Source organism: Heterodontus francisci, chromosome X, assembly GCF_036365525.1.
Source record: "Heterodontus francisci isolate sHetFra1 chromosome X, sHetFra1.hap1, whole genome shotgun sequence".
Taxonomy (NCBI): Eukaryota; Metazoa; Chordata; class Chondrichthyes; order Heterodontiformes; family Heterodontidae; genus Heterodontus; species Heterodontus francisci.
Window position 1 is genome coordinate 15745613 of NC_090421.1, and position 23849 is coordinate 15769461.

The window sequence follows — 23849 nt, forward strand, 5'->3', positions numbered from 1 at the left end:
GCAATAAATGCTGGCCTGGCCAGCGACGCCCACATCCCATGATTGAATTTCAAAAAAAAATGTTTAATTCCCCAATCTGAAATCGGTAATCCTTAACACAGCTAATTCTGCACAGCAGCCAACCATTGCCTAAGAATACAAATTGGTAATAAACGCTTAGGTAGTTTATTGCCGAGAACTCTTACCTATCAGGACCTAGATTCCAATCTGAGCTGTTTCCACTTCAGCCTGCAGGCGTTTGAGAGAGGGAACTTCCAACCTTTTTTGTCTGCTCTGATTTGTTATCATTCTTCCTAGTGCTGGACATGGCCAAAGCAGCAAACTCCTTCACTGAAGCAGTGGAGAAGAATTTGTACTTCCTAAAAATTCTGCATTATCACAACTCTTCCTGCTGCTTCAGTGGGGAAATACATTGCCTGGTGTGGCCCTGAGCCATACAGCCCAAAAAGTACTCAAATCACTCGTTAGTCAGTGTTGCGCTGTTGATGGACTGCAATTGGCCTTGCTGTTCCTGGTTGGGTGTGTGGGAAATCAGCCAGACTTGGAATCATAGCAAGTTCACGGCACAGAAAGAGGCCACTTGGCCCATCGTGTCTCTGCCGTTCTCACTCTGCATCTCTCTACAAGTGGAAGTGTGGATAGATATCAGGTGGGGACAGGATCAGGCTTGGCCGTGATGCCCCATGGTCAAATATTCTGTTCCATGGAATTTCCTGCTACCGGAGCATCCCAGGATAGAGGGGAGAAAATGGAGAGCAACAACAAATGTGATCCAAAAAATGAAATTCCACATTCATTCTCTTCCTTCCCCTCCCCCCAGAAAAACAAGCCTTTTTACTGTTTCTGTAATGAGAATGTCAGTAGAATTGTGTTTCTTGCTTTATAATCCGACCTGAATTCACATTTTAAGAAATTACAACTTCCAAGTCGTTTATACTGACATATATCATGCTACTGTTCCTGCACCCTCAGATATCAGCAGAGGAATCTATTATGTTTTCCCCCACTTTGCCTGTAACTTGTTCCGTAATCTGCTTTTCATGTTGCTGGTTTGTTCCTAGGAGAACAAGGAAGTTACAGTGGAAGACGAAAATAAGGAGAAACAGTCTGACTCTTCCAAAAAAGAGGAAGACAAAGGAAAAGAATGTGAACCAGAGAAAGAAAATGAAAAGGCTGAGGTAGAAGTCGGTAGGTTCAATAAGTCGTTGAGTCCGTACTGATCCGTAGGGAAAGCAACACTTGAACACATGCAGCCTTTATATTCTTTATTATTATTATTTAACAGCCACCTATTGCCAAATGGGCTTAAAACCAGTATTTTGGTCTCTCCCTGTGAAGTATATAAGAACAATGTGAGTTGTCTCTCGCTCACCTGTTGTCTGCCTTGGCTCTGTGTTACAAACTTGCCTCTGAGTTTAGAAGGTTGTGGCAGAAACCACATTCCAGGATTTGATCACATCATCTTCAGGACAGTACTGAAGTCTTTTAGATGAGACGTTAAACCGAGCCACTGTCTCCCCATTTGGGTAGATGCAAAGACCCCATGACACAATTCAAAGAAGAGCAGGGGAGTTCTCCCAATGTTTATCCTTTAACCATAATCACTTTAAAAAAAAAATTAAATCATTTATTTCATTGCTGTTTGTGGGTTCTTGCTGTGCATATATTGACTGCCACGTTTTCCTACAGTACAACAGTGACTGCACTTCAAAAGTACTTTATTGGCTTTGAAGCATTTTGGGATGTCCTGAGATTGTGAAAGGCACCACAGAAATGCAAGTCTGTCTTTCTTAGGGGTCTCCCCTCACACCCCAACCACTGGTTTTTTTTTATTCATTCATGGGATGCGGACGTCACTGGCCAGGTCAGCATTTATTGCCCATCCCTAATTGCCCTTGAGAAGGTGGTGGTGAGCTGCCGTCTTGAACCGCTGCAGTCCATGTGGTGTAGGTACACCCACAGTGCTGTTACGAAAGGAGTTCCAGGATTTTGACCCAGCAACAGTGAAGGAACGGCGATATATTTCCAAGTCAGGATGGTGTGTGACTTGGAGGGGAACTTGCAGGTGGTGGTGTTCTCATGGGTCTGCTGTCCTTGTCCTTCTAGGGGTAGAGTTCACGGATTTGGAAAATGCTTTTGATGGAAGCTTGGTGAGTTGCGGCAGTGCATCTTGTAGTTGATACATACTGCTGGCACTGTGCGTCAGTGGTGGATGGGGTGCCAATCAGGTGGGCTGCTTTGTCTTAGATGGTGTCGAGCTTCTTGAGTGTTGTTGGAGCTGCACTCATCCAGGCAAATCGTAAACTAGTATCGCACAACTCCAATGCTAGCAAGTGAAACCTGCTGCTCCTAAGTACTGCTGTGCACTTTTTGAATCTCCAAACAATAAATAGCTGTAAATATTTCAAAGAGAAGTATAGGATCTTGTGCAAGATAAACCTGAGCAGTAGGCATCCCCCTCGGAGACTGAAGTTAAAGTGGATTGTTGAGGGAATTTCAAGCAGATTTACTCTGCATCTAACCTTTTTTTTTCTTGCTGCAATCAGGCTTCCCAATCAGAAAGCAGCCAAAACCCGTGCTGTACCTGTCCAGGGAGTGTTTGATGGGGATAGTGCAGAGGGAGCTTTACTCTATCTAACCCTGTTTTTTTTTTTTTCTTTTTTTTTAAAACCAGATAAATAAACAAAAAACTCAAATTAAAATGCCATTCTCGGCGTCAACGATGCACTCCAGTCCCTGCGGTGCCAACCGGTCGCGGAAGGCCTCAAGCGTACCGGCGGACACCGCATGCTCCTTCTCCAGGGACACCCGGGCGCGAACGTAACCGCGGAAGAGGGGCAGGCAATCGGGGAGGACGGACCCCCCGACGGCCCGCAACCTGGACCTGTGAATTGCCACCTTGGCCAGGCCCAGGAGCAGACAGACGAGGAGATCCTCCTCCCGGCCCAAGCCCCTCCGCACCGGGTGCCCAAAGATCAGGAGCGTGGGACTGAAGTGCAGCCAGAATTTGAGGAGCAGCCCCTTCAGATACTCAGAGGGGCTGCAACCTCGCACACTCCGTATAAACGTGGAACACGGACTCGTCCAGGCCGCAGAAAGTACAGGCGGCCTGGGAGTCCGTGAACCTACATAAAAGTCTATTGCACGGGACTGCTCTGTGCAGCACCCTCCATCCCAGGTCCCCGATGTAAAGGGAGAAGACTCCCGCATAGAGAGACCTCCATCGGGGATTCCCCTCGCCGCCAGATGGCAACGCGGACCGCCAGGGCGTGTCCGGCCGGCTGACGAGGGCGAGGAAGTGGAGAGTGTGCAGGAGCAGCCCGTACAGGAAACCCCTCCGCGCCGATTGGAATGGCACGGAGGGCATTTCCAAGAGGCGGCTCGGGTTGTGCGGGACCGGCTCCCGAGGAGGGTTTCGGGGCCTGGGTCCGATGAGCAGTTCCGGCCGAGCGGGAGTCAGCTCGGCCGGGATCGCTCTGCACTCCCGAGCCCCCTTGCCACCCGCAGTGAGGGGCGTCCCGGGGGTTTCGGCTACTCCTCCGCCCGCCGGACCGTCCCCGGAGTCGGCCGCCCGGACAGCCGAGGCGCTCTCCTCCACCGGCGGGGGATCGCCCTGACTGGAGGCGACCATGTTCCAGACTCTGAATAGATCCCGGTAAAAGACAGGCAACTCCCTCAGAGAGGCGCGGCTAACGGACTCCACTGGGAGCTGCGTGTCGTCTTGAAGGCAGTGACACTGGCGGAAAAAATACGTCGCCAGCGCACACCATCTGGGAGGACGCTCAACGTACAAGTATCTCTGCAGGGTCCGAAGGCGGAGAGTCGCAGCCTGGGTGCGGACGCACACCAGCGACTGACCGCCCTCCTCAATCGGGAGACTCAGGACCGTGGCAGAGACCCAGTGTTTCCTCTTGCCCCAGAAGAAATCGACTAGTTTCTTCTGGATCTTGGTGGCAAATACAGGGGGCGGGGCCAAAGTGACCAACCGGTACCACAGCATGGAGGCCACCAGTTGGTTCATGACCAACGCTCGGCCCCTGTAGGAAAGCACTCGGAGCAGTCCTGTCCAGCGCCCCAGCCGAGCGGTGACTTTCGCCTCCAACTCCTGCCAGTTTGCCGGCCAGGCTTCCTCAGCGGGGCTAAGGTGGACTCCCAGATAGAGGAGGTGCGTGGTGCTCCACGCAAAAGGTGTCATCTCCTCCGGCAGGGAGTCCACCCGCCACTGACCAACCAGGAGTCCAGAACATTTCTCCCAATTGATCCTCGCGGAGGACGCGGCAGAAAAGTTCTGCTGGCAGTCGCGCATCCTCCGCAAGTCAACGGGATCTGTGATTGCGAGGAGCACGTCGTCGGCGGAAGCCGAGAGGACGACCCGCATGGCCGGCTCGTGCAGAGCCAATCCCGTCAACCTCCTGCGAAGCAGGCACAGGAAGGGCTCCACGCAGATGGTATACAATTGGCCGGACATGGGGCATCCCTGACGCATTCCTCTCCCAAAGCGAAGGGGCGCCGGCGTATAAAAGCGCGCAGAGTCCCGAAAAGGTAATCGTGATCCACCCTGTCGAACGCCCTCTCCTGATCGAGGGAGAGAAAGGCGACCGACTGACCAGTCCTCTGGGAAAGATGGATCAGGTCCCGGACCAGGTGGATGTTGTCCTGGATGGACCGGCCCGGGACCGTGTAGGACTGGTCGGGGTGGATCATGTGGGCCAGCACGGAGCCCAGGCGGGTAGACATAGCCTGGGCAAAGATCTTATAATCCGTGCTGAGGAGGGAGACCGGACGCCAGTTTTTAAGCAGGCGGAGATCGCCCCTCTTCGGCAGCAGGACGATGACCGCCCTGCGCCACGAGAGGGGCATCTCCCCGGTCGCCAGGCTTTCCCCCAGGACCCGCGCGTAATCGGCCCCCAGGACGTCCCAGAACGCCCCGAGGAACTCCACGGTCAACCCATCCAGCCCTGGGGATTTGCCCCTTGGGAGCTGGTGGAGGGCGCCAGTCAGCTCCGCCAACGTGAGCGGAGCCTCCAATCCTTCGGCGCCCTCCGGGCTGACCTGCGGCAGGTCCTCCCACAAAACTCTGCGCGCATCCTTGCTGGACGGATCCGGAGAGAACAACGCACTGTAATAAGTACGGACCAGGAGGCCCATTCCCTCCGGATCCGTGATGGAGAATCCGTCGTCGGCCAGCAGCTCGATGAGCTGCTTACGGACCCCCCGCCATTTTTCCAGCGAGTAGAAGAAGGATGAGGCGCGGTCCAAATCTTCCAGGATCTGGATCCGCGACCTCACGTACGCGCCTCGGGACCCTATGAGCTGCAGGTCCCTCAGCGCGCCCTTCTTCTCTGTACGCCTGCCACAGGGCCGGGTCCACGACGGCATGACCAAGGCGGGACTCCAAGTCGAGCACCTCCCTCTCAAGGCGCCCGATCTCGGCTTCCCGCCTCTTGGTCGACCCCTTCGCGTACTCCTGACAGAAGACGCGGATGTGAGTCTTGCCCACATCCCACCATAGCCTCAAGGAGGGGAAGCCCCCCTGCTTCCTTCTCCAGTCGGCCCAGAATCGACAGAACGAGTCCCGAAATCGCTCGTCCTCCAGCAGCCGGTTGTTTAAGTGCCAGTACGCGGACCCCGCCCACGTGCGGAGCGGAGTGAACTCCGCCCACACCAGGTGGCGGTCCGAGCACGGCACCAGCCGCATGGAGGCCGAGACGCGGGAGACGTACGCCTGCGAAATGTAGAGGCGGTCGATTCGCGACCCCCCTCCTCCAGACCTCCACGTGAAGGCGCTGGAGTCGGGATGGAGATTCCGCCAGACGTCCACCAAGTTAAGGGAGCTGATCAGTCCCCTCAACTTCTCCGACGCTTGGCCGCGCTGGGGACCGGAGCGATCCCCCACCTCGAGGGTGCAGTTAAAATCCCCCCCGAGGATGATGCACTCGCCGCTATCGATGGAGCTCGAGAGCGGACACTTCTTCAAAGAAGCGCGCTTGCAACGCGCCGGGCCTGGGCGCGTACACGTTCACAAAGTGGAGCGGCACGCTACTCAGGCGAATGGCAAGGTGGAGCAAGCGGCCCGGCACTAGCTCCTTGACCCCCAAGATCTCCGGCTGAAAAGTCGGGGCCAACAAGATAGCCACCCCACTAGAAATAGGGGTGAGGTGACTCATGTAGACCCCACCCTGCCACTCCAGGAGCCAGGTGACTTCGTCTCCCGGAACGGTGTGGGTTTCCTGCAGAAAGCTCACCGCGTATCTCCCTTCCCTGAGGACTGAGAGATTGTGAAATCTGCGGTGAGACCCCCTGCTGCCATTGATGTTGAGGCTGGCTATGGTTATCTTCATGTCAAAGGTACTTAAAACCCGTCACCAACAGCTCACTGTGAGGAGGGAGTGGAAGTGCACCTGGCCTTCCACTCCCCCAGCAACCCATTGAGGAACACATTAAACTGGCGCCTCTCAACCAGTTTCACGCCCGCGCGCTTGCCCGTTATCTTCAGGGCAGCACGGATGGACTGGATGATCAGCGCCAGATTTGACCAGCGGTCGAGGGCCAGCTGAACTTTATTGCGGCAGCCCCTGCAAACCGCGAGGAAATCCCGGAGTTCCGCCGTGGGGATGAGAGGAGATTCGGTGGGAGGCACGAGGGACTCCACCACCTCACTGGCGATGGAATCAAGATCATCCTCCGTGCCCCACAGCGAATCCCCATCCTCCTCCGGGTTGTCACCGCCAGCGGCCGACACATCCACCACACACTGTGGGGCGGACGTCCCGGCCGCGCCAGCTGGTCCCGCCTCGGTCACGATCCCACCCCCAGGATCGATGGCGGAGGAGTCCTCTCTGGGTTCTATTGTAAAACTGGAGCCTGTGGGCGCCAGCAGCCCAGGACCCCCCTCCACCTCCGTCCCCAGGCCAATGAGTGGGCCAGGGGAGACATAAGATCCCGACTCCGGAAATCCAGCCGGAGCCGAGACCGGAGGCGGAGAGAGGAGGCCATCTCCCGCTCTGCCAGCACCCACAGGTCCAGCAGATGGGGCAGCATTCTCAGTTTTCACCAGGTCGGGTGTCTCCTGGTTGGTGGTGGACACCGGCTGGGAGGGCTCACCCTCTGGGGCGTCGCCCTCCCCTTCATTCAGGGCACCCGACCCAGTAGCAGTGGCGGAATGGGCGGCGTCCCCAGGCTCCCCCACAAGCAGGGCCCCACTTACTCCTTCAGGAGGGGCCTCATGTACCGGGGCCTTCCCCTCCCCTCCATCCTGAGGAATAGGGAGCTCCTGCCCGGACTTTGCAGTCTTGTCGGTGGCGGTAGGGGGAACCTGAGGACCCGAAACAGGAGGCAGCTCCCCTCCAACAGATGGGTCCTGCACCTCAGGGCCCTGTGTTATTTCTGTGGAGGGGTGCCTTCTCCTCTTTTTCCCCCACTAGGGCGCGGAGGCTCAGAGACCTCCGTGTCATCAGAGGCCTCCGCACCCTTTTTTTCCTTTTTAGCCACCCTGGGCCTGAGCCCAGCCCTGGGACAGGTGGATTCCATGGGAATGGGCTTTGGGCTGAGCTCAGGCTCGGGTTGAGTCAAAGTGTCCAGGGGACGCGCCTCATGATGTTTCTTTTTTCCCCGCGTCTTCATTCTGCTCGGACGGACGCTCCCCTCCCCGCCGGAGGCTGTGAAAACCACAGCCTCCGGAACCGACTGAGCGGCGTCTATTGGATGTGTGGGGGGAGTGGGAGGAGGTGCTGTGGAACCACTCTGGGCCGCCGAGGTGGAGCTGGCGGCCGGGAGGTTGGGGTAGTTCTTACGAACATGCCCCACCCCCTTGCAGACGTGGCACCGCGCCCCATCCGAGGTCCAGAAGACGCGGTAGGCCGTCCCCTGAAACTCTATACCGAAGTGGCCCTCCAAGACCTCTTCCCGCGCCAGTTGCATGAATAGCTGGCGGCGGAAGGAGTACACATGTCGGAGGCTGTGCTCCCGAAGACCGAGCGGGACTGGGGTGATCCCTGACCTCACCTCCCCCAGATGGTGCAGGTGGGGGAGGAGGAGCTCATCAGGAATGAAGGGTGGGACGTTCGACAAGGTTACCCGATGTGCAGTGGCCCCCAGAGGGTCAACTGGCAGGAAAATCCCACCCACTGTGAGCCCCGTACTTAGGGCGAGGGACACAGCCCGCTCGGTCTTCAGGAAGAACACAGCCTTCCCATACATCTTTGAGGCTGCAACAATGGCCGAGGGGCCGACAACCACGGCCATTGCCTTAACACAAGCCTCAATTGTCATATTAGGATGGGTGTAACTCTTCACCCCATGCTTTGATAAGATTTTAAATGGTGACGGGGCCACAGGAGCAGCTGCTGCAGCATAGAAGGGCCCCGCCACCGGAGAGGACTGAGAAGTCATGGGGTAGAAGAGTTACAGGCACTTTGCTGAGAGAAAAAAAGAGCAAATACAATAAATCAAAAAAGCAACATTTAAAAGGATGTAGCACAGGGGAAGAGGCTGAGGGAGAGGAAGGCCCGGAGGAATCAGTCTTTGTTGGTATTTTAAAGAAGTCTTGTCGCTGGTCTTCCAGTTGGGAGGGTGGGGTGATGTCTTCACCTGGGTCAGCTGTGAGCTGCCAAGGCACACGCCTCCTTCGATGTTCAGATAAGAGAAAAGAGAAGAGAAGTCTCTTCACCTGGGCAGCTCCAGCTGTCCCAGGCTTAGTAGGTGGGGAGGGAGCTCCCTATCCAAAGATGTTAAACACAGGAGCTCCCTATTGAACAATACAGCCCCACCCAAGGTCTTCAGGTCTCTTCTTTCCCCACCCCCAACAATCAATGAAAAAGACTTCAGGATAAAACAAACTCACAAAAGAGCTTCCAGTTCTCTGCCTTCCTTCCTTTGTTGAAATTTGGAACAAACTTTTGTTTCAGTTTGAATCTCCCTCTTGCAGCAGTCACACAGCCTCCAACCTGTGCACACAGCCACAGTCAGCTGCACCTCGTTGATGCACTCAGGCTCCCAAATCAGAGAGCAGCCAATCCCAGTTTTTTTTTTAAGGTGACCTTTATACCCCAGGCCCCTTTTATATATTTTTTACGTCGAGGGGGCCTTTATTCCTCAGGCCCCCTTTATATATTTTTTATGTCGAGGGGGCCTTTATTCCTCAGGCCCCATTTCCAGTGCTGTACCTGTCCTGGGAGTGTTTGATGGGGACAGTGTAGATGGAGCTTTACTCCGTATCTAACCCCGTACTGTACCTGTCCTGGGAGTGTTTGATGGGACAGTGTAGAGGGAGCTCTACCCTATATCTAACCCATGCTATCAGCCCTGACAGAAATGTTACTGGATACCTCACAAAATGTGTTGGTAATGAGACTGCTTTCAGGCAAATTAAGATGGCAATGAGTTTGGGTTCTCATGATAGTTAAGTCAGTAATGTGATTGGGATTCTGAAGGTAACTGAGAGTAATGAGTTTGGGCTTCATGTGATTAAGTCAGTAATGGGTATCTGAGGTCAAATAAGACAGTAATTAGATTTGGTATCTCAATCTAATTAATACAGTCATGAATTTGGGTGTCTGGGTCATTGAAACAGTAATGAGATTGAGTTTCTGAGGGTAACTAAAAGTTAAGAGTTGTGATATCTGAGGGTAATTAAGAGAGTAATGAGATTGGATATTATGGTAATTAAGCCAACAACAACAAAATCTTCTATTTATAAAGCATCTTTAACGTAGGAAGACATCACAAAGTGGTCACTAGAATTTCTGTCTTGTTCTTAGGTGAAGAATGAATGCAATTCACAGTGAAAGAAGTTAGCAGCTCCTATCCCACAATAGAGGTTATTAGATAAAATGGACACCAAGACAAGTTAGGAGATACTAGGACAGCTGACTAAAATCTTGGTCAAAGAGATGGGTTTTAGGGAGGGCCTTAAAGAAGGAGAGGGAGGTGGAGGGCTTTTGTGAAGGAATTGCAGAGTTTAGGGCCTAGACAGCTGGAGACATAGCCATCGATGGTTGGGCAAGTGGGGAATATACAAAAGGACAGAGTCAGAAGAACATAAACTTGTGGGGGGTGGCGATGTAGGGCTGAGAGAGGGTTTCAGAGATAGGGGCAAGGCCATGAAGAGATTTACACAGTAGGGTGAGATTTGTAAATTTGATGCATTAGGGTACCAGGAGCCAATGTAAGTCAGCAAGCACAGGAGTGATGGATGGATGAATGTGACTTGGTATGAGTTAGGATGCAGACAGCAAAGTTTTGGATGAGCTAAAGTTCATGTAGGATAGAAGTTGGGAGCCCGGAGAGCATTGGAATAGTCAAGTCTGGAGATGACAGTGGCATGGATGAGGGTTTCAGCAGCAGATGAGCTGAGGCAGGGGTGGAGGTGGGGGATGTTACAGAGGTGGAAGTAGGTGGTCTCTGTTATGGAGAGAGGATGTGGAGATGGAAACTCAGCTCAGGGTCAAATAGAATGCCAAGATTATGAGGAGTCTGGTTGAGCCTGAGCCAGTGGCCAGAGAGGGGGATGGAATCACTGGCAATACAGAGTTTGTGACATGGGCAGAAGACTATCAAGTTACACGATTTCAGTCTTTGCGATGTTTAACTGGAGGAAATTGTGGTTGATTGAAGACTGGATGTCGGACAGTCTGTCAGCACAGAAACAGAGGAGATTTCAAGGGAAATAAAAACAGAAAATGCTGGATGAAAGGTCATCAGTCGGAAACATTAACTCAGTTTCTGTCTCCACCCATGTTGCCAGACCTGAGTATGTCTAGTGTTTTCTGTCTTTGTTTTAGATTTCCAGAATCTGCAGCATTGTGCTTTTGTTTGAGAGAGGTGGTGGCGCGAAAGAGTTGGGTATCATCAGTGTACATACGGAAGCTGACCCTGTGTCTGCGGATGATGTCGCCAAGGGCCAGCATGTAGATAAGAAATGGGAGGGGGCCAGTAATGGATTCTTGCAGGACTGAAGGGGTAACACTGCTGGAGTGAGAAGACAAGCCATTGCTGGAGATACTCTGGCTATGACTGAACAGATAAGAATGGAACCAGGTGCGTACAGTCCCGCCCAGCTGGATAACTGAGCAGAGGCAATGGTAGAGGACACTTGGGGCAATTGTGTCAAAGACTGCAGAGAGGTTGAGAAGGTCGAGGAGGGATAGTTTATCACAGTCACATAGGCTGTCACTTGTGACTTTGGTTAGGGCTGTTTCGAGTGGGAGAGATTCAAAAATGGGAGTTGCAGGAAAGATGGGCATGGATTTGCGAGGCAATGACACTTCAGGAGCATTGGAGAGGAAAGGGAGATAGGACAGTGGTTTGCAAGGACAGGAGGAAAGGGTTTTTCTTGAGAAGGGATAAGATAACAATGGTTTTGACATTGAGTCGGAAATACCTGAGGTGAGGGAACCATTTGCGATGTCAGCTGGCATGGGGGCGAGGAAGGGAAGCACTTTAGTGGGAATGGGGTCAAGGGAGCAAGAGGTGGTCTCATGGACATGAGAGGAAAAAGGAGATAAACTGAAAGCAGAAGAATTGCAACAAGAATACAGGGGTGCATCAAAAGAATTCCCAATGTTTAGTAATCCTCTTCCTTTTGTGGTTAATTCCAGCAGACACAGAGAGGGAGAAAGAAAATAAAGAATTCCAGGAGGATGGAGCAAAGAAGGATGGAGAGTCAGAAACAGATAAGAAAACTAAACTGGAGAGGGATATTGGTGAAGGGAATTTGTCAACAGCAGCAGCAGCTGCACTGGCTGCAGCTGCAGTCAAAGCAAAGGTAAGCATCAGATAGGAAAACTGATTGATCAGCGGCACATGGTTCTGATACAAATTAAACTTAAGTGTTAACGTTAGACTTTGAATCCACAGTCTGTTCCTCATGTGGTTGCTGAATGACTCGTAGTCTGTCTAGAATATAGAGGATCTGTGAATCCACAATCTCTTTATACTGTATTTATACTGTTTCCATGATGAGTTTATACTGTAGTTACGCTGAATTCATGATAGAACCGTAGAATACAGTGGCGCAGTGGTTAGCACTGCAGCCTCACAGCTCCAGCGACCCGGGTTCGATTCTGGGTACTGCCTGTGTGGAGTTTGCAAGTTCTCCCTGTGTCTGCGTGGGTTTTCTCCGGGTGCTCCGGTTTCCTCCCACAAGCCAAAAGACTTGCAGGTTAATAGGTAAATTGGCCATTATAAATTGTCACTAGTAGGTGGTAGGGAAATATAGGGACAGGTGGGGATGTTTGGTAAGAATATGGGATTAGTGTAGGGTTAGTATAAATGGGTGGTTGATGGTCGGCACAGACTCAGTGGGCCGAAGGGCCTGTTTCAGTGCTGTATCTCTAATCTAATCATCAGAACAGCACAGAAGGAGGTTATTTGGCACAGCAAATATGCAGTGGCTGCTTCGAAGACCAGTCCATTTAGGACCACTCCCCGGATCTTTCCCCATAACCTGGCAATTTTTCTCCTTCTGCACCCTCTCCAAAGCCTTCATGTCCTTCCTAAAGTGTGGTGCCCAGAATTGAACACAGTACTCCAGCTGGGGCTGAACTCCTTTTGGGCCTCCTTATCTCGAGAGACAATGGATACGCGCCTGGAGGTGGTCAGTGGTTTGTGAAGCAGCGCCTGGAGTGGCTATAAAGGCCAATTCTGGAGTGACAGGCTCTTCCACAGGTGCTGCAGAGAAATTTGTTTGTTGGGGCTGTTGCACAGTAGGCTCTCCCCTTGCGCCTCTGTCTTTTTTCCTGCCAACTACTAAGTCTCTTCGACTCGCCACAATTTAGCCCTGTCTTTATGGCTGCCCGCCAGCTCTGGCGAATGCTGGCAACTGACTCCCACGACTTGTGATCAATGTCACACGATTTCATGTCGCGTTTGCAGACGTCTTTATAACGGAGACATGGACGGCCGGTGGGTCTGATACCAGTGGCGAGCTCGCTGTACAATGTGTCTTTGGGGATCCTGCCATCTTCCATGCGGCTCACATGGCCAAGCCATCTCAAGCGCCGCTGACTCAGTAGTGTGTATAAGCTGGGGGTGTTGGCCGCTTCAAGGACTTCTGTGTTGGAGATATAGTCCTGCCACCTGATGCCAAGTATTCTCCGAAGGCAGCGAAGATGGAATGAATTGAGACGTCGCTCTTGGCTGGCATACGTTGTCCAGGCCTCGCTGCCGTAGAGCAAGGTACTGAGGACACAGGCCTGATACACTCGGACTTTTGTGTTCCGTGTCAGTGCGCCATTTTCCCACACTCTCTTGGCCAGTCTGGACATAGCAGTGGAAGCCTTACCCATGCGCTTGTTGATTTCTGCATCTAGAGACAGGTTACTGGTGATAGTTGAGCCTAGGTAGGTGAACTCTTGAACCACTTCCAGAGCGTGGTCGCCAATATTGATGGATGGAGCATTTCTGACATCCTGCCCCATGATGTTCGTTTTCTTGAGGCTGATGGTTAGGCCAAATTCATTGCAGGCAGACGCAAACCTGTCGATGAGACTCTGCAGGCATTCTTCAGTGTGAGATGTTAAAGCAGCATCGTCAGCAAAGAGGAGTTCTCTGATGAGGACTTTCCGTACTTTGGACTTCGCTCTTAGACGGGCAAGGTTGAACAACCTGCCCCCTGATCTTGTGTGGAGGAAAATTCCTTCTTCAGAGGATTTGAACGCATGTGAAAGCAGCAGGGAGAAGAAAATCCCAAAAAAGTGTGGGTGCGAGAACACAGCCCTGTTTCACACCACTCAGGATAGGAAAGGGCTCTGATGAGGAGCCACCATGTTGAATTGTGCCTTTCATATTGTCATGGAATGAGGTGATGATACTTAGTAGCTTTGGTGGACATCCGATCTTTTCTAGTAGTCTGAAGAGACCACGTCTGCTGACGAGGTCAAAGGCTTTGGTGAGATCAATGAAAGCAATGTAGAGGGGCATCTGTTGTTCACGGCATTTCTCCTGTATCTGACGAAGGGAGAACAGCATGTCAATAGTCGATCTCTCTGCACGAAAGCCACACTGTGCCTCGGGGTAGACGCGCTCGGCCAGCTTCTGGAGCCTGTTCAGAGCGACTCGAGCAAAGACTTTCCCCACTATGCTGAGCAGGGAGATTCCACGGTAGTTGTTGCAGTCACCGCGGTCACCTTTGTTTTTATAGAGGGTGATGATGTTGGCATCGCGCATGTCCTGGGGTACTGCTCCCTCGTCCCAGCACAGGCATAGCAGTTCATGTAGTGCTGAGAGTATAGCAGGCTTGGCACTCTTGATTATTTCAGGGGTAATGCTGTCCTTCCCAGGGGCTTTTCCGCTGGCTAGGGAATCAATGGCATCACTGAGTTCCGATTTGGTTGGCTGTATGTCCAGCTCATCCATGACTGGTAGAGGCTGGGCTGCATTGAGGGCAGTCTCAGTGACAGCATTCTCCCTGGAGTACAGTTCTAGGTAGTGCTCAACCCAGCGGTCCATCTGTTTGCGTTGGTCAGTGATTATGTCCCCCGATTTAGATTTGAGGGGGGTGATCTTCTTGATGGTTGGCCCAAGAGCTCTCTTCATGCCATCATACATTCCTCTGATGTTTCCGGTGTCTGAGGCCAGCTGAATATGACTGCATAGGTGTTGCCAGTAGTCGTTTGCGCAACGCCTAGCCGTTCTTTGTGCAGTACTTCTGGCTGCTTTAAGTGCTGCGGATGTTAAATCGCTGGGGGCTTTCTTGTAGTTCAAAAGTGCAATGCGCTTAGCGGCTATGACAGGTTCCAGCTCTTCATTATGAGATTGAAACCAGTCTGCATTTCTCTTCGCACTTTTGCCGTAGGTGGTCAAAGCTGACTCATAGATGGCGTCTCTGATGTGGGCCCACTTGGTCTCAGCATCCCCTGTGGGAGTGTTTTGAAGGGCTGTTACAAGTGAATTTAGAAATTTTTGTAACAGCTGTGGGTGAGAAATTCTGCTCGTGTTGATGCGCGGGTGGCCCTTCTGCTTGGAATGATGCAACTTCTTTGGTCTGAGTCTAACCTTGCTGCACACCAGGGAGTGGTCGGTGTCGCAGTCCGCACTGTGGAAGCTGCGTGTGATTTGAACACTGTTTAAGGCGGCTCGCCTTGTGACAATGAGGTCTAGCTGGTGCCAACGACGTGATCTTGGGTGCCTCCATGAAACCTGGTGACAGGGTTTAGTGTGAAAGAACGAGTTGGTGATGCAGAGGTTATGATAGGTACACAACTCAAGCAGTCTCTGCCCGTTCTCATTCATCCTTCCAACGCCATAGCGCCCAAGGCAGGAGGGCCATGAGTCATGGTCGGCCCCAACCCTGGCATTAAAGTCCCCCAGCAGGAATAGGTGTTCGGTGTTGGGGATGCTGCTAATGATGTTATGGAGTTGTTCATAGAACTGGTCTTTAGCTTCAGGTGCGGAACAGAGTGTTGGAGCATAGATGCTGAGTAGGTGTACTGGACCAGAGGTGGTGAGCAGTCGGATGGACAGTATGCGTTCCGAGCCATTTGAGGGAGGCTCTATCATGCTGAGCAAGGAGTTTCTGATGGCGAAGCCCACTCCATGCTGTCTTGGTTCTTCAGGATCCCTGCCCTGCCAGAAGAAGGTGTAGTCTTGCTCTGCTAGAGAGCCACTCGCGGGGAGGCGAGTCTCCTGAAGTGCTGCAATGTCCACATTGAGTCTACTGAGCTCGTTGTTAATGATGGCGGTCTTCCGAGAATCGTTGATTTGTGTAAGGTCTTCCGACAGGCCAGGACACATAGTTCTGACGTTCCAGCTTGCAAAGCGAAGGGCTGGTACCTTCTTTCCTTTTTTCATGTTGTTTGGTGCGGTGTATCAGTCCACCTTTCGGGCAATGACCCTGAGCTCCAAGCACCCATTGAAGCAGGCAGACTGTGGCGGGACAGAACCTTATTGACCGGGGGCTGCCCGGTTTGAGGCGGGCGGTAGCTGTCCAGTGAGGTGCAATGACCTCTCCCACCGACAAAGGCAACCCGTGGCGCCCAGTTTCTACGCCAATTTATCTGGACTTATAACCCGTAACTGCTGCCTTCCGTGTTGTTTCAGTCGCTGTGAGGCAACTATGGAGTGACCTCTCCATGGCGCATGCCTGGGCAAATTTATGGAGGTTGAGAGTTGCCCAGTCGTCAAAACCCCCCTCTCGGCCTTTCTGGTGGGGTCCAAAGGAGTGCAGGACACGACGTTTGGCACCAGTATGGCTGCAGGAACTGCCGGAAACATGCCAAAGGTGACACATGACCGCCTACGGGGTTCCGCTCCGGATTTTCTGTTAGGGTTTACTCCCTTAGCCTTGGTCTCTCCCGAGACGCCCACAAGGCAGTGGGGTTGTTGGGGCCCCTACACAGGTGTAGGATGGTGCCGGTGGGAGGAGGGGATGCAAGGGGGAGGGGTAGAGGGAGGGGGTGGGGGGGGGTGCAGGGGAAGGGGGTGCGGGGTGAAGATGGTGCGAGGGGGGGGCGGGCTGGGACGGGGTTGTGAGGGGGTGAGCTGAGAGGGTGGAGCAGGGAAGGGGACGGGGGGTGGGGGGGGGGGTGGAAGGGGGGGGAGGGGGGGTGGAATCTGGTGCAGGTAAATAAGCCATTTCCTCAGTGCCCACCATCGACGTCCGGAAAGCTCATCCACGTCCTTCGGGAGGTGAAGCATCATTTGGCAGACTTAGAGGTGATTACATTTGCTAAGGGTTTTTTTTTTTGCAGTGGTTTAAATAAAGGCATGCAGCATTGCCGACAGTGCGCTGCAGATGCTCTCCGAGCCATCTCCCGCGGGCGCTTTGAAGTTGCGGCCGGGGGGGCCGTTCGTGGATGTTTTGGGTGTTCGGGGCACCTTTTCACAGGACTTCTCTCGGGTCCCGCAGCTCCTTCTTCACCTCAATGGACTTACCGCATGCCGTGGCTGAACTAGTGTTTTATATAGGTTTAGCAATAACGGCCTGGCTTATCAACTCAATGCCTCTGTTGATAAAGCCCAGGATCCCCTCTGTTTTATCAACTAGGTTGTGGTGACTGACTGTTTTTCAGACTGGAGGGAGGTGGACAGTGGAGTTCCCCAAAGTTCAGTATGAGGATCTTGCTGTTTTTGACATGGATTAATGACTTGGCCTTGTGGGTACAGGACAAAATTTGGAAATTTGCAGATGACACAAAACTTGGAAGTGTAGTAAACAGTGAGGAAGATGGGAATATAGTTCAAGACGACAGACAGGCAGATGGAATGGGTGGCCAAGGGGCAGATGAAATTCAACACAGAAAAGGGTGAGGTGATGCATTTTGGGATGAAGAATGAAAAGAGAAATCACAAGCTAAGTAGTAAGAATTTAAATGCTAGAGATGTTTGTTACAGGAGAGAGGGCGTGGTTGGGAAAGAGATCGACGGATCATCTGTGTTACTGGGACAGGGTGCGATCAGGAAATCGAGGGGGTATAGTGTGTATTAAATGGGATAGGGTGTGATCAGGATATCGAGGGGGTATAGTGTGTATTAAATGGGACAGGGTGTGATCAGGATATCGAGGGGGTATAGTGTGTATTAAATGGGACAGGGTGTGATCAGGATATCGAGGGGGTATAGTGTGTATTAAATGGGACAGTGTGTGATCAGGATATCGAGGGGGTATAGTGTGTATTAAATGGGACAGAGTGTGATCAGGATATCGAGGGGGTATAGTGTGTATTAAATGGGACAGGGTGTGATCAGGATATCGAGGGGGTATAGTGTGTATTAAATGGGACAGTGTGTGATCAGGATATCGAGGGGGTATAGTGTGTATTAAATGGGACAGTGTGTGATCAGGATATCGAGGGGGTATAGTGTGTGTTAAATGGGACAGTGTGTGATCAGGATATCGAGGGGGTATAGTGTGTATTAAATGGGACAGGGTGTGATCAGGATATCGAGGGGGTATAGTGTGTATTAAATGGGACAGTGTGTGATCAGGATATCGAGGGGGTATAGTGTGTATTAAATGGGACAGTGTGTGATCAGGATATCGAGGGGGTATAGTGTGTGTTAAATGGGACAGTGTGTGATCAGGATATCGAGGGGGTATAGTGTGTGTTAAATGGGACAGTGTGTGATCAGGATATCGAGGGGGTATAGTGTGTGTTAAATGGGACAGTGTGTGATCAGGATATCGAGGGGGTATAGTGTGTATTAAATGGGACAGTGTGTGATCAGGATATCGAGGGGGTATAGTGTGTATTAAATGGGACAGGGTGTGATCAGGATATCGAGGGGGTATAGTGTGTGTTAAATGGGACAGTGTGTGATCAGGATATCGAGGGGGTATAGTGTGTATTAAATGGGACAGTGTGTGATCAGGATATCGAGGGGGTATAGTGTGTATTAAATGGGACAGTGTGTGATCAGGATATCGAGGGGGTATAGTGTGTGTTAAATGGGACAGTGTGTGATCAGGAGATCGAGGGGGTATAGTGTGTATTAAATGGGACAGTGTGTGATCAGGATATCGAGGGGGTATAGTGTGTATTAAATGGGACAGGGTGTGATCAGATATCGAGGGGGTATAGTGTGTATTAAATGGGACAGTGTGTGATCAGGATATCGAGGGGGTATAGTGTGTATTAAATGGGACAGTGTGTGATCAGGAGATCGAGGGGGTATAGTGTGTGTTAAATGGGACAGTGTGTGATCAGGAGATCGAGGGGGTATAGTGTGTATTAAATGGGACAGGGTGTGATCAGGAGATCGAGGGGGTATAGTGTGTATTAAATGGGACAGGGTGTGATCAGGATATCGAGGGGGTATAGTGTGTGTTAAATGGGACAGTGTGTGATCAGGATATCGAGGGGGTATAGTGTGTATTAAATGGGACAGTGTGTGATCAGGATATCGAGGGGGTATAGTGTGTATTAAATGGGACAGTGTGTGATCAGGATATCGAGGGGGTATAGTGTGTATTAAATGGGACAGTGTGTGATCAGGATATCGAGGGGGTATAGTGTGTATTAAATGGGACAGTGTGTGATCAGGATATCGAGGGGGTATAGTGTGTATTAAATGGGACAGTGTGTGATCAGGATATCGAGGGGGTATAGTGTGTATTAAATGGGACAGTGTGTGATCAGGATATCGAGGGGGTATAGTGTGTATTAAATGGGACAGGGTGTGATCAGGATGTCGAGGGGGTATAGTGTGTATTAAATGGGACAGTGTGTGATCAGGATATCGAGGGGGTATAGTGTGTATTAAATGGGACAGTGTGTGATCAGGATATCGAGGGGGTATAGTGTGTATTAAATGGGACAGTGTGTGATCAGGATATCGAGGGGGTATAGTGTGTATTAAATGGGACAGGGTGTGATCAGGATATCGAGGGGGTATAGTGTGTGTTAAATGGGACAGTGTGTGATCAGGATATCGAGGGGGTATAGTGTGTATTAAATGGGACAGGGTGTGATCAGGATATCGAGGGGGTATAGTGTGTATTAAATGGGACAGTGTGTGATCAGGATATCGAGGGGGTATAGTGTGTATTAAATGGGGCAGTGTGTGATCAGGATATCGAGGGGGTATAGTGTGTATTAAATGGGGCAGTGTGTGATCAGGATATCGAGGGGGTATAGTGTGTATTAAATGGGACAGTGTGTGATCAGGATATCGAGGGGGTATAGTGTGTATTAAATGGGACAGTGTGTGATCAGGATATCGAGGGGGTATAGTGTGTATTAAATGGGACAGGGTGTGATCAGGATATCGAGGGGGTATAGTGTGTATTAAATGGGACAGTGTGTGATCAGGATATCGAGTGGGTATAGTGTGTATTAAATGGGACAGTGTGTGATCAGGATATCGAGGGGGTATAGTGTGTATTAAATGGGACAGTGTGTGATCAGGATATCGAGGGGGTATAGTGTGTATTAAATGGGACAGTGTGTGATCAGGATATCGAGGGGGTATAGTGTGTATTAAATGGGACAGTGTGTGATCAGGATATCGAGGGGGTATAGTGTGTATTAAATGGGACAGGGTGTGATCAGGATATCGAGGGGGTATAGTGTGTATTAAATGGGACAGGGTGTGATCAGGATATCGAGGGGGTATAGTGTGTATTAAATGGGACAGTGTGTGATCAGGATATCGAGGGGGTATAGTGTGTATTAAATGGGACAGGGTGTGATCAGGATATCGAGGGGGTATAGTGTGTATTAAATGGGACAGGGTGTGATCAGGATATCGAGGGGGTATAGTGTGTATTAAATGGGACAGGGTGTGATCAGGATATCGAGGGGGTATAGTGTGTATTAAATGGGACAGTGTGTGATCAGGATATCGAGGGGGTATAGTGTGTATTAAATGGGACAGGGTGTGATCAGGATATCGAGGGGGTATAGTGTGTATTAAATGGGACAGTGCGTGATCAGGATATCGAGGGGGTATAGTGTGTATTAAATGGGACAGTGTGTGATCAGGATATCGAGGGGGTATAGTGTGTATTAAATGGGACAGTGTGTGATCAGGATATCGAGGGGGTATAGTGTGTGTTAAATGGGACAGTGTGTGATCAGGATATCGAGGGGGTATAGTGTGTATTAAATGGGACAGTGTGTGATCAGGATATCGAGGGGGTATAGTGTGTATTAAATGGGACAGTGTGTGATCAGGATATCGAGGGGGTATAGTGTGTATTAAATGGGATAGTGTGTGATCAGGATATCGAGGGGGTATAGTGTGTGTTAAATGGGACAGTGTGTGATCAGGATATCGAGGGGGTATAGTGTGTGTTAAATGAGACAGGGTGTGATCAGGATATCGAGGGGGAAAAGTGTGTGTTAAATGGGACAGGGTGTGATCAGGATATCGAGGGGGTATAGTGTGTATTAAATGGGACAGTGTGTGATCAGGATATATAGGGGGTATAGTGTGTATTAAATGGGACAGGGTGTGATCAGGATATCGAGGGGGTATAGTGTGTATTAAATGGGACAGTGTGTGATCAGGATATCGAGGGGGTATAGTGTGTATTAAATGGGACAGGGTGTGATCAGGATATCGAGGGGGTATAGTGTGTATTAAATGGGACAGTGTGTGATCAGGATATCGAGGGGGTATAGTGTGTATTAAATGGGACAGTGTGTGATCAGGATATCGAGGGGGTATAGTGTGTATTAAATGGGACAGTGTGTGATCAGGATATTGAGGGGGTATAGTGTGTATTAAATGGGACAGGGTGTGATCAGGATATCGAGGGGGAAAAGTGTGTGTTAAATGGGACAGTGTGTGATCAGGATATCGAGGGGGAAAAGTGTGTATTAAATGGGACAGTGTGTGATCAGGATATCGAGGGGGTATAGAGTGTATTAAATGGGACAGTGTGTGATCAGGATATCGAGGGGGTATAGTGTGTATTAAATGGGATAGGGTGTGATCAGGATATCGAGGGGGGATTGTGTGTATTAAATGGGACAGTGTGTGATCAGGATATCGAGGGGGTATAGTGTGTATTAAATGGGACAGTGTGTGATCAGGATATCGAGGGGGTATAGTGTGTATTAAATGGGACAGTGTGTGATCAGGATATCGAGGGGGTATAGTGTGTATTAAATGGGACAGTGTGTGATCAGGATATCGAGGGGGTATAGTGTGTGTTAAATGGGATAGGGTGTGATCAGGATATCGAGGGGGTATAGTGTGTGTTAAATGGGACAGTGTGTGATCAGGATATCGAGGGGGTATAGTGTGTATTAAATGGGACAGGGTGCGATCAGGATATCGAGGGGGTATAGTGTGTATTAAATGGGATAGGGTGTGATCAGGAGATCAAGGGGGTATAGTGTGTATTAAATGGGACAGTGTGTGATCAGGATATCGAGGGGGTATAGTGTGTATTAAATGGGACAGGGTGTGATCAGGATATCGAGGGGGTATAGTGTGTATTAAATGGGACAGTGTGTGATCAGGAAATCGAGGGGGTATAGTGTGTATTAAATGGGACAGTGTGTGATCAGGATATCGAGGGGGTATAGTGTGTATTAAATGGGACAGTGTGTGATCAGGATATCGAGGGGGTATAGTGTGTATTAAATGGGACAGTGTGTGATCAGGAGATCGAGGGGGTATAGTGTGTGTTAAATGGGATAGGGTGTGATCAGGATATCGAGGGGGTATAGTGTGTATTAAATGGGACAGTGTGTGATCAGGATATCGAGGGGGTATAGTGTGTATTAAATGGGATAGGGTGTGATCAGGATATCGAGGGGGTATAGTGTGTATTAAATGGGACAGTGTGTGATCAGGATATCGAGGGGGTATAGTGTGTATTAAATGGGACAGTGTGTGATCAGGATATCGAGGGGGTATAGTGTGTGTTAAATGGGACAGTGTGTGATCAGGATATCGAGGGGGTATAGTGTGTATTAAATGGGACAGTGTGTGATCAGGATATCGAGGGGGTATAGTGTGTATTAAATGGGACAGTGTGTGATCAGGATATCGAGGGGGTATAGTGTGTATTAAATGGGACAGTGTGTGATCAGGAGATCGAGGGGGTATAGTGTGTATTAAATGGGATAGGGTGTGATCAGGATATCGAGGGGGTATAGTGTGTATTAAATGGGACAGTGTGTGATCAGGATATCGAGGGGGTATAGTGTGTATTAAATGGGACAGTGTGTGATCAGGATATCGAGGGGGTATAGTGTGTATTAAATGGGACAGTGTGTGATCAGGAGATCGAGGGGGTATAGTGTGTATTAAATGGGATAGGGTGTGATCAGGATATCGAGGGGGTATAGTGTGTATTAAATGGGACAGTGTGTGATCAGGATATCGAGGGGGTATAGTGTGTATTAAATGGGACAGTGTGTGATCAGGATATCGAGGGGGTATAGTGTGTATTAAATGGGATAGGGTGTGATCAGGATATCGAGGGGGTATAGTGTGTATTAAATGGGACAGTGTGTGATCAGGATATTGAGGGGGTATAGTGTGTATTAAATGGGACAGTGTGTGATCAGGATATTGAGGGGGTATAGTGTGTATTAAATGGGACAGGGTGTGATCAGGATATCGAGGGGGTATAGTGTGTATTAAATGGGACAGTGTGTGATCAGGATATCGAGGGGGTATAGTGTGTATTAAATGGGACAGTGTGTGATCAGGATATCGAGGGGGTATAGTGTGTATTAAATGGGACAGTGTGTGATCAGGATATCGAGGGGGTATAGTGTGTATTAAATGGGACAGTGTGTGATCAGGATATCGAGGGGGTATAGTGTGTATTAAATGGGACAGTGTGTGATCAGGATATCGAGGGGGTATAGTGTGTATTAAATGGGACAGTGTGTGATCAGGATATCGAGGGGGTATAGTGTGTATTAAATGGGATAGGGTGTGATCAGGATATCGAGGGGGTATAGTGTGTGTTAAATGGGATAGGGTGTGATTGAGTGAGATCTTGGGTTAGACTGTATTAAATGGGACGGTGGGAGAGGGTGCGTTGAGGACCAATATCGTTGGTTTGAAGTGTTTTTTCTGTTTGATTCATTCACAGGATTTTAAAATCGTCGACAAGGCCAGTAGTTAATGCTGTTGCCTTTTTGCCTTTCGTCATCGAGTCATAGAGAGATACAGCCCTGAAACAGGCCCTTCGGCCCACTGAGTTTGTGCCGACCAACAACCACCTATTTATAGTAATCCTACATTAATCCTATATTCCTACCACATCTCCACCATTCTCCTACCACCTACCTATACTAGGGGCAATTTACAATGGCCAATTTACCTTTCAACTTGCAAGTCTTTTGATGTGGGAGGAAACCGGAGCACCCGGCGGAAACCCACACAGACACAGGGAGAACTTGCAACCTCCGCACAGGCAGTACCCAGAACTGAACCCGGGT

At 50.5% G+C, this 23849-nt stretch overlaps 2 protein-coding genes across 2 annotated transcripts in view; one reads left to right on the forward strand and one right to left on the reverse strand.

Annotated features, from left to right (window-relative positions):
* Positions 1-23849, reverse strand: part of hat1 (histone acetyltransferase 1) — a 232113-nt gene that overhangs the window by 183584 nt on the left and 24680 nt on the right. The gene's annotated exons all lie outside the window — the stretch shown is intronic.
* smarcc2 (SWI/SNF related, matrix associated, actin dependent regulator of chromatin, subfamily c, member 2) overlaps positions 1-23849 on the forward strand; it is a 164474-nt gene that overhangs the window by 139304 nt on the left and 1321 nt on the right. Inside the window, exons 22-23 of the mRNA XM_068024936.1 lie at positions 1062-1188; positions 11598-11764. Coding sequence (XP_067881037.1) covers positions 1062-1188; positions 11598-11764 — 294 coding nt within the window. The remainder of the gene's footprint in view (positions 1-1061; positions 1189-11597; positions 11765-23849) is intronic.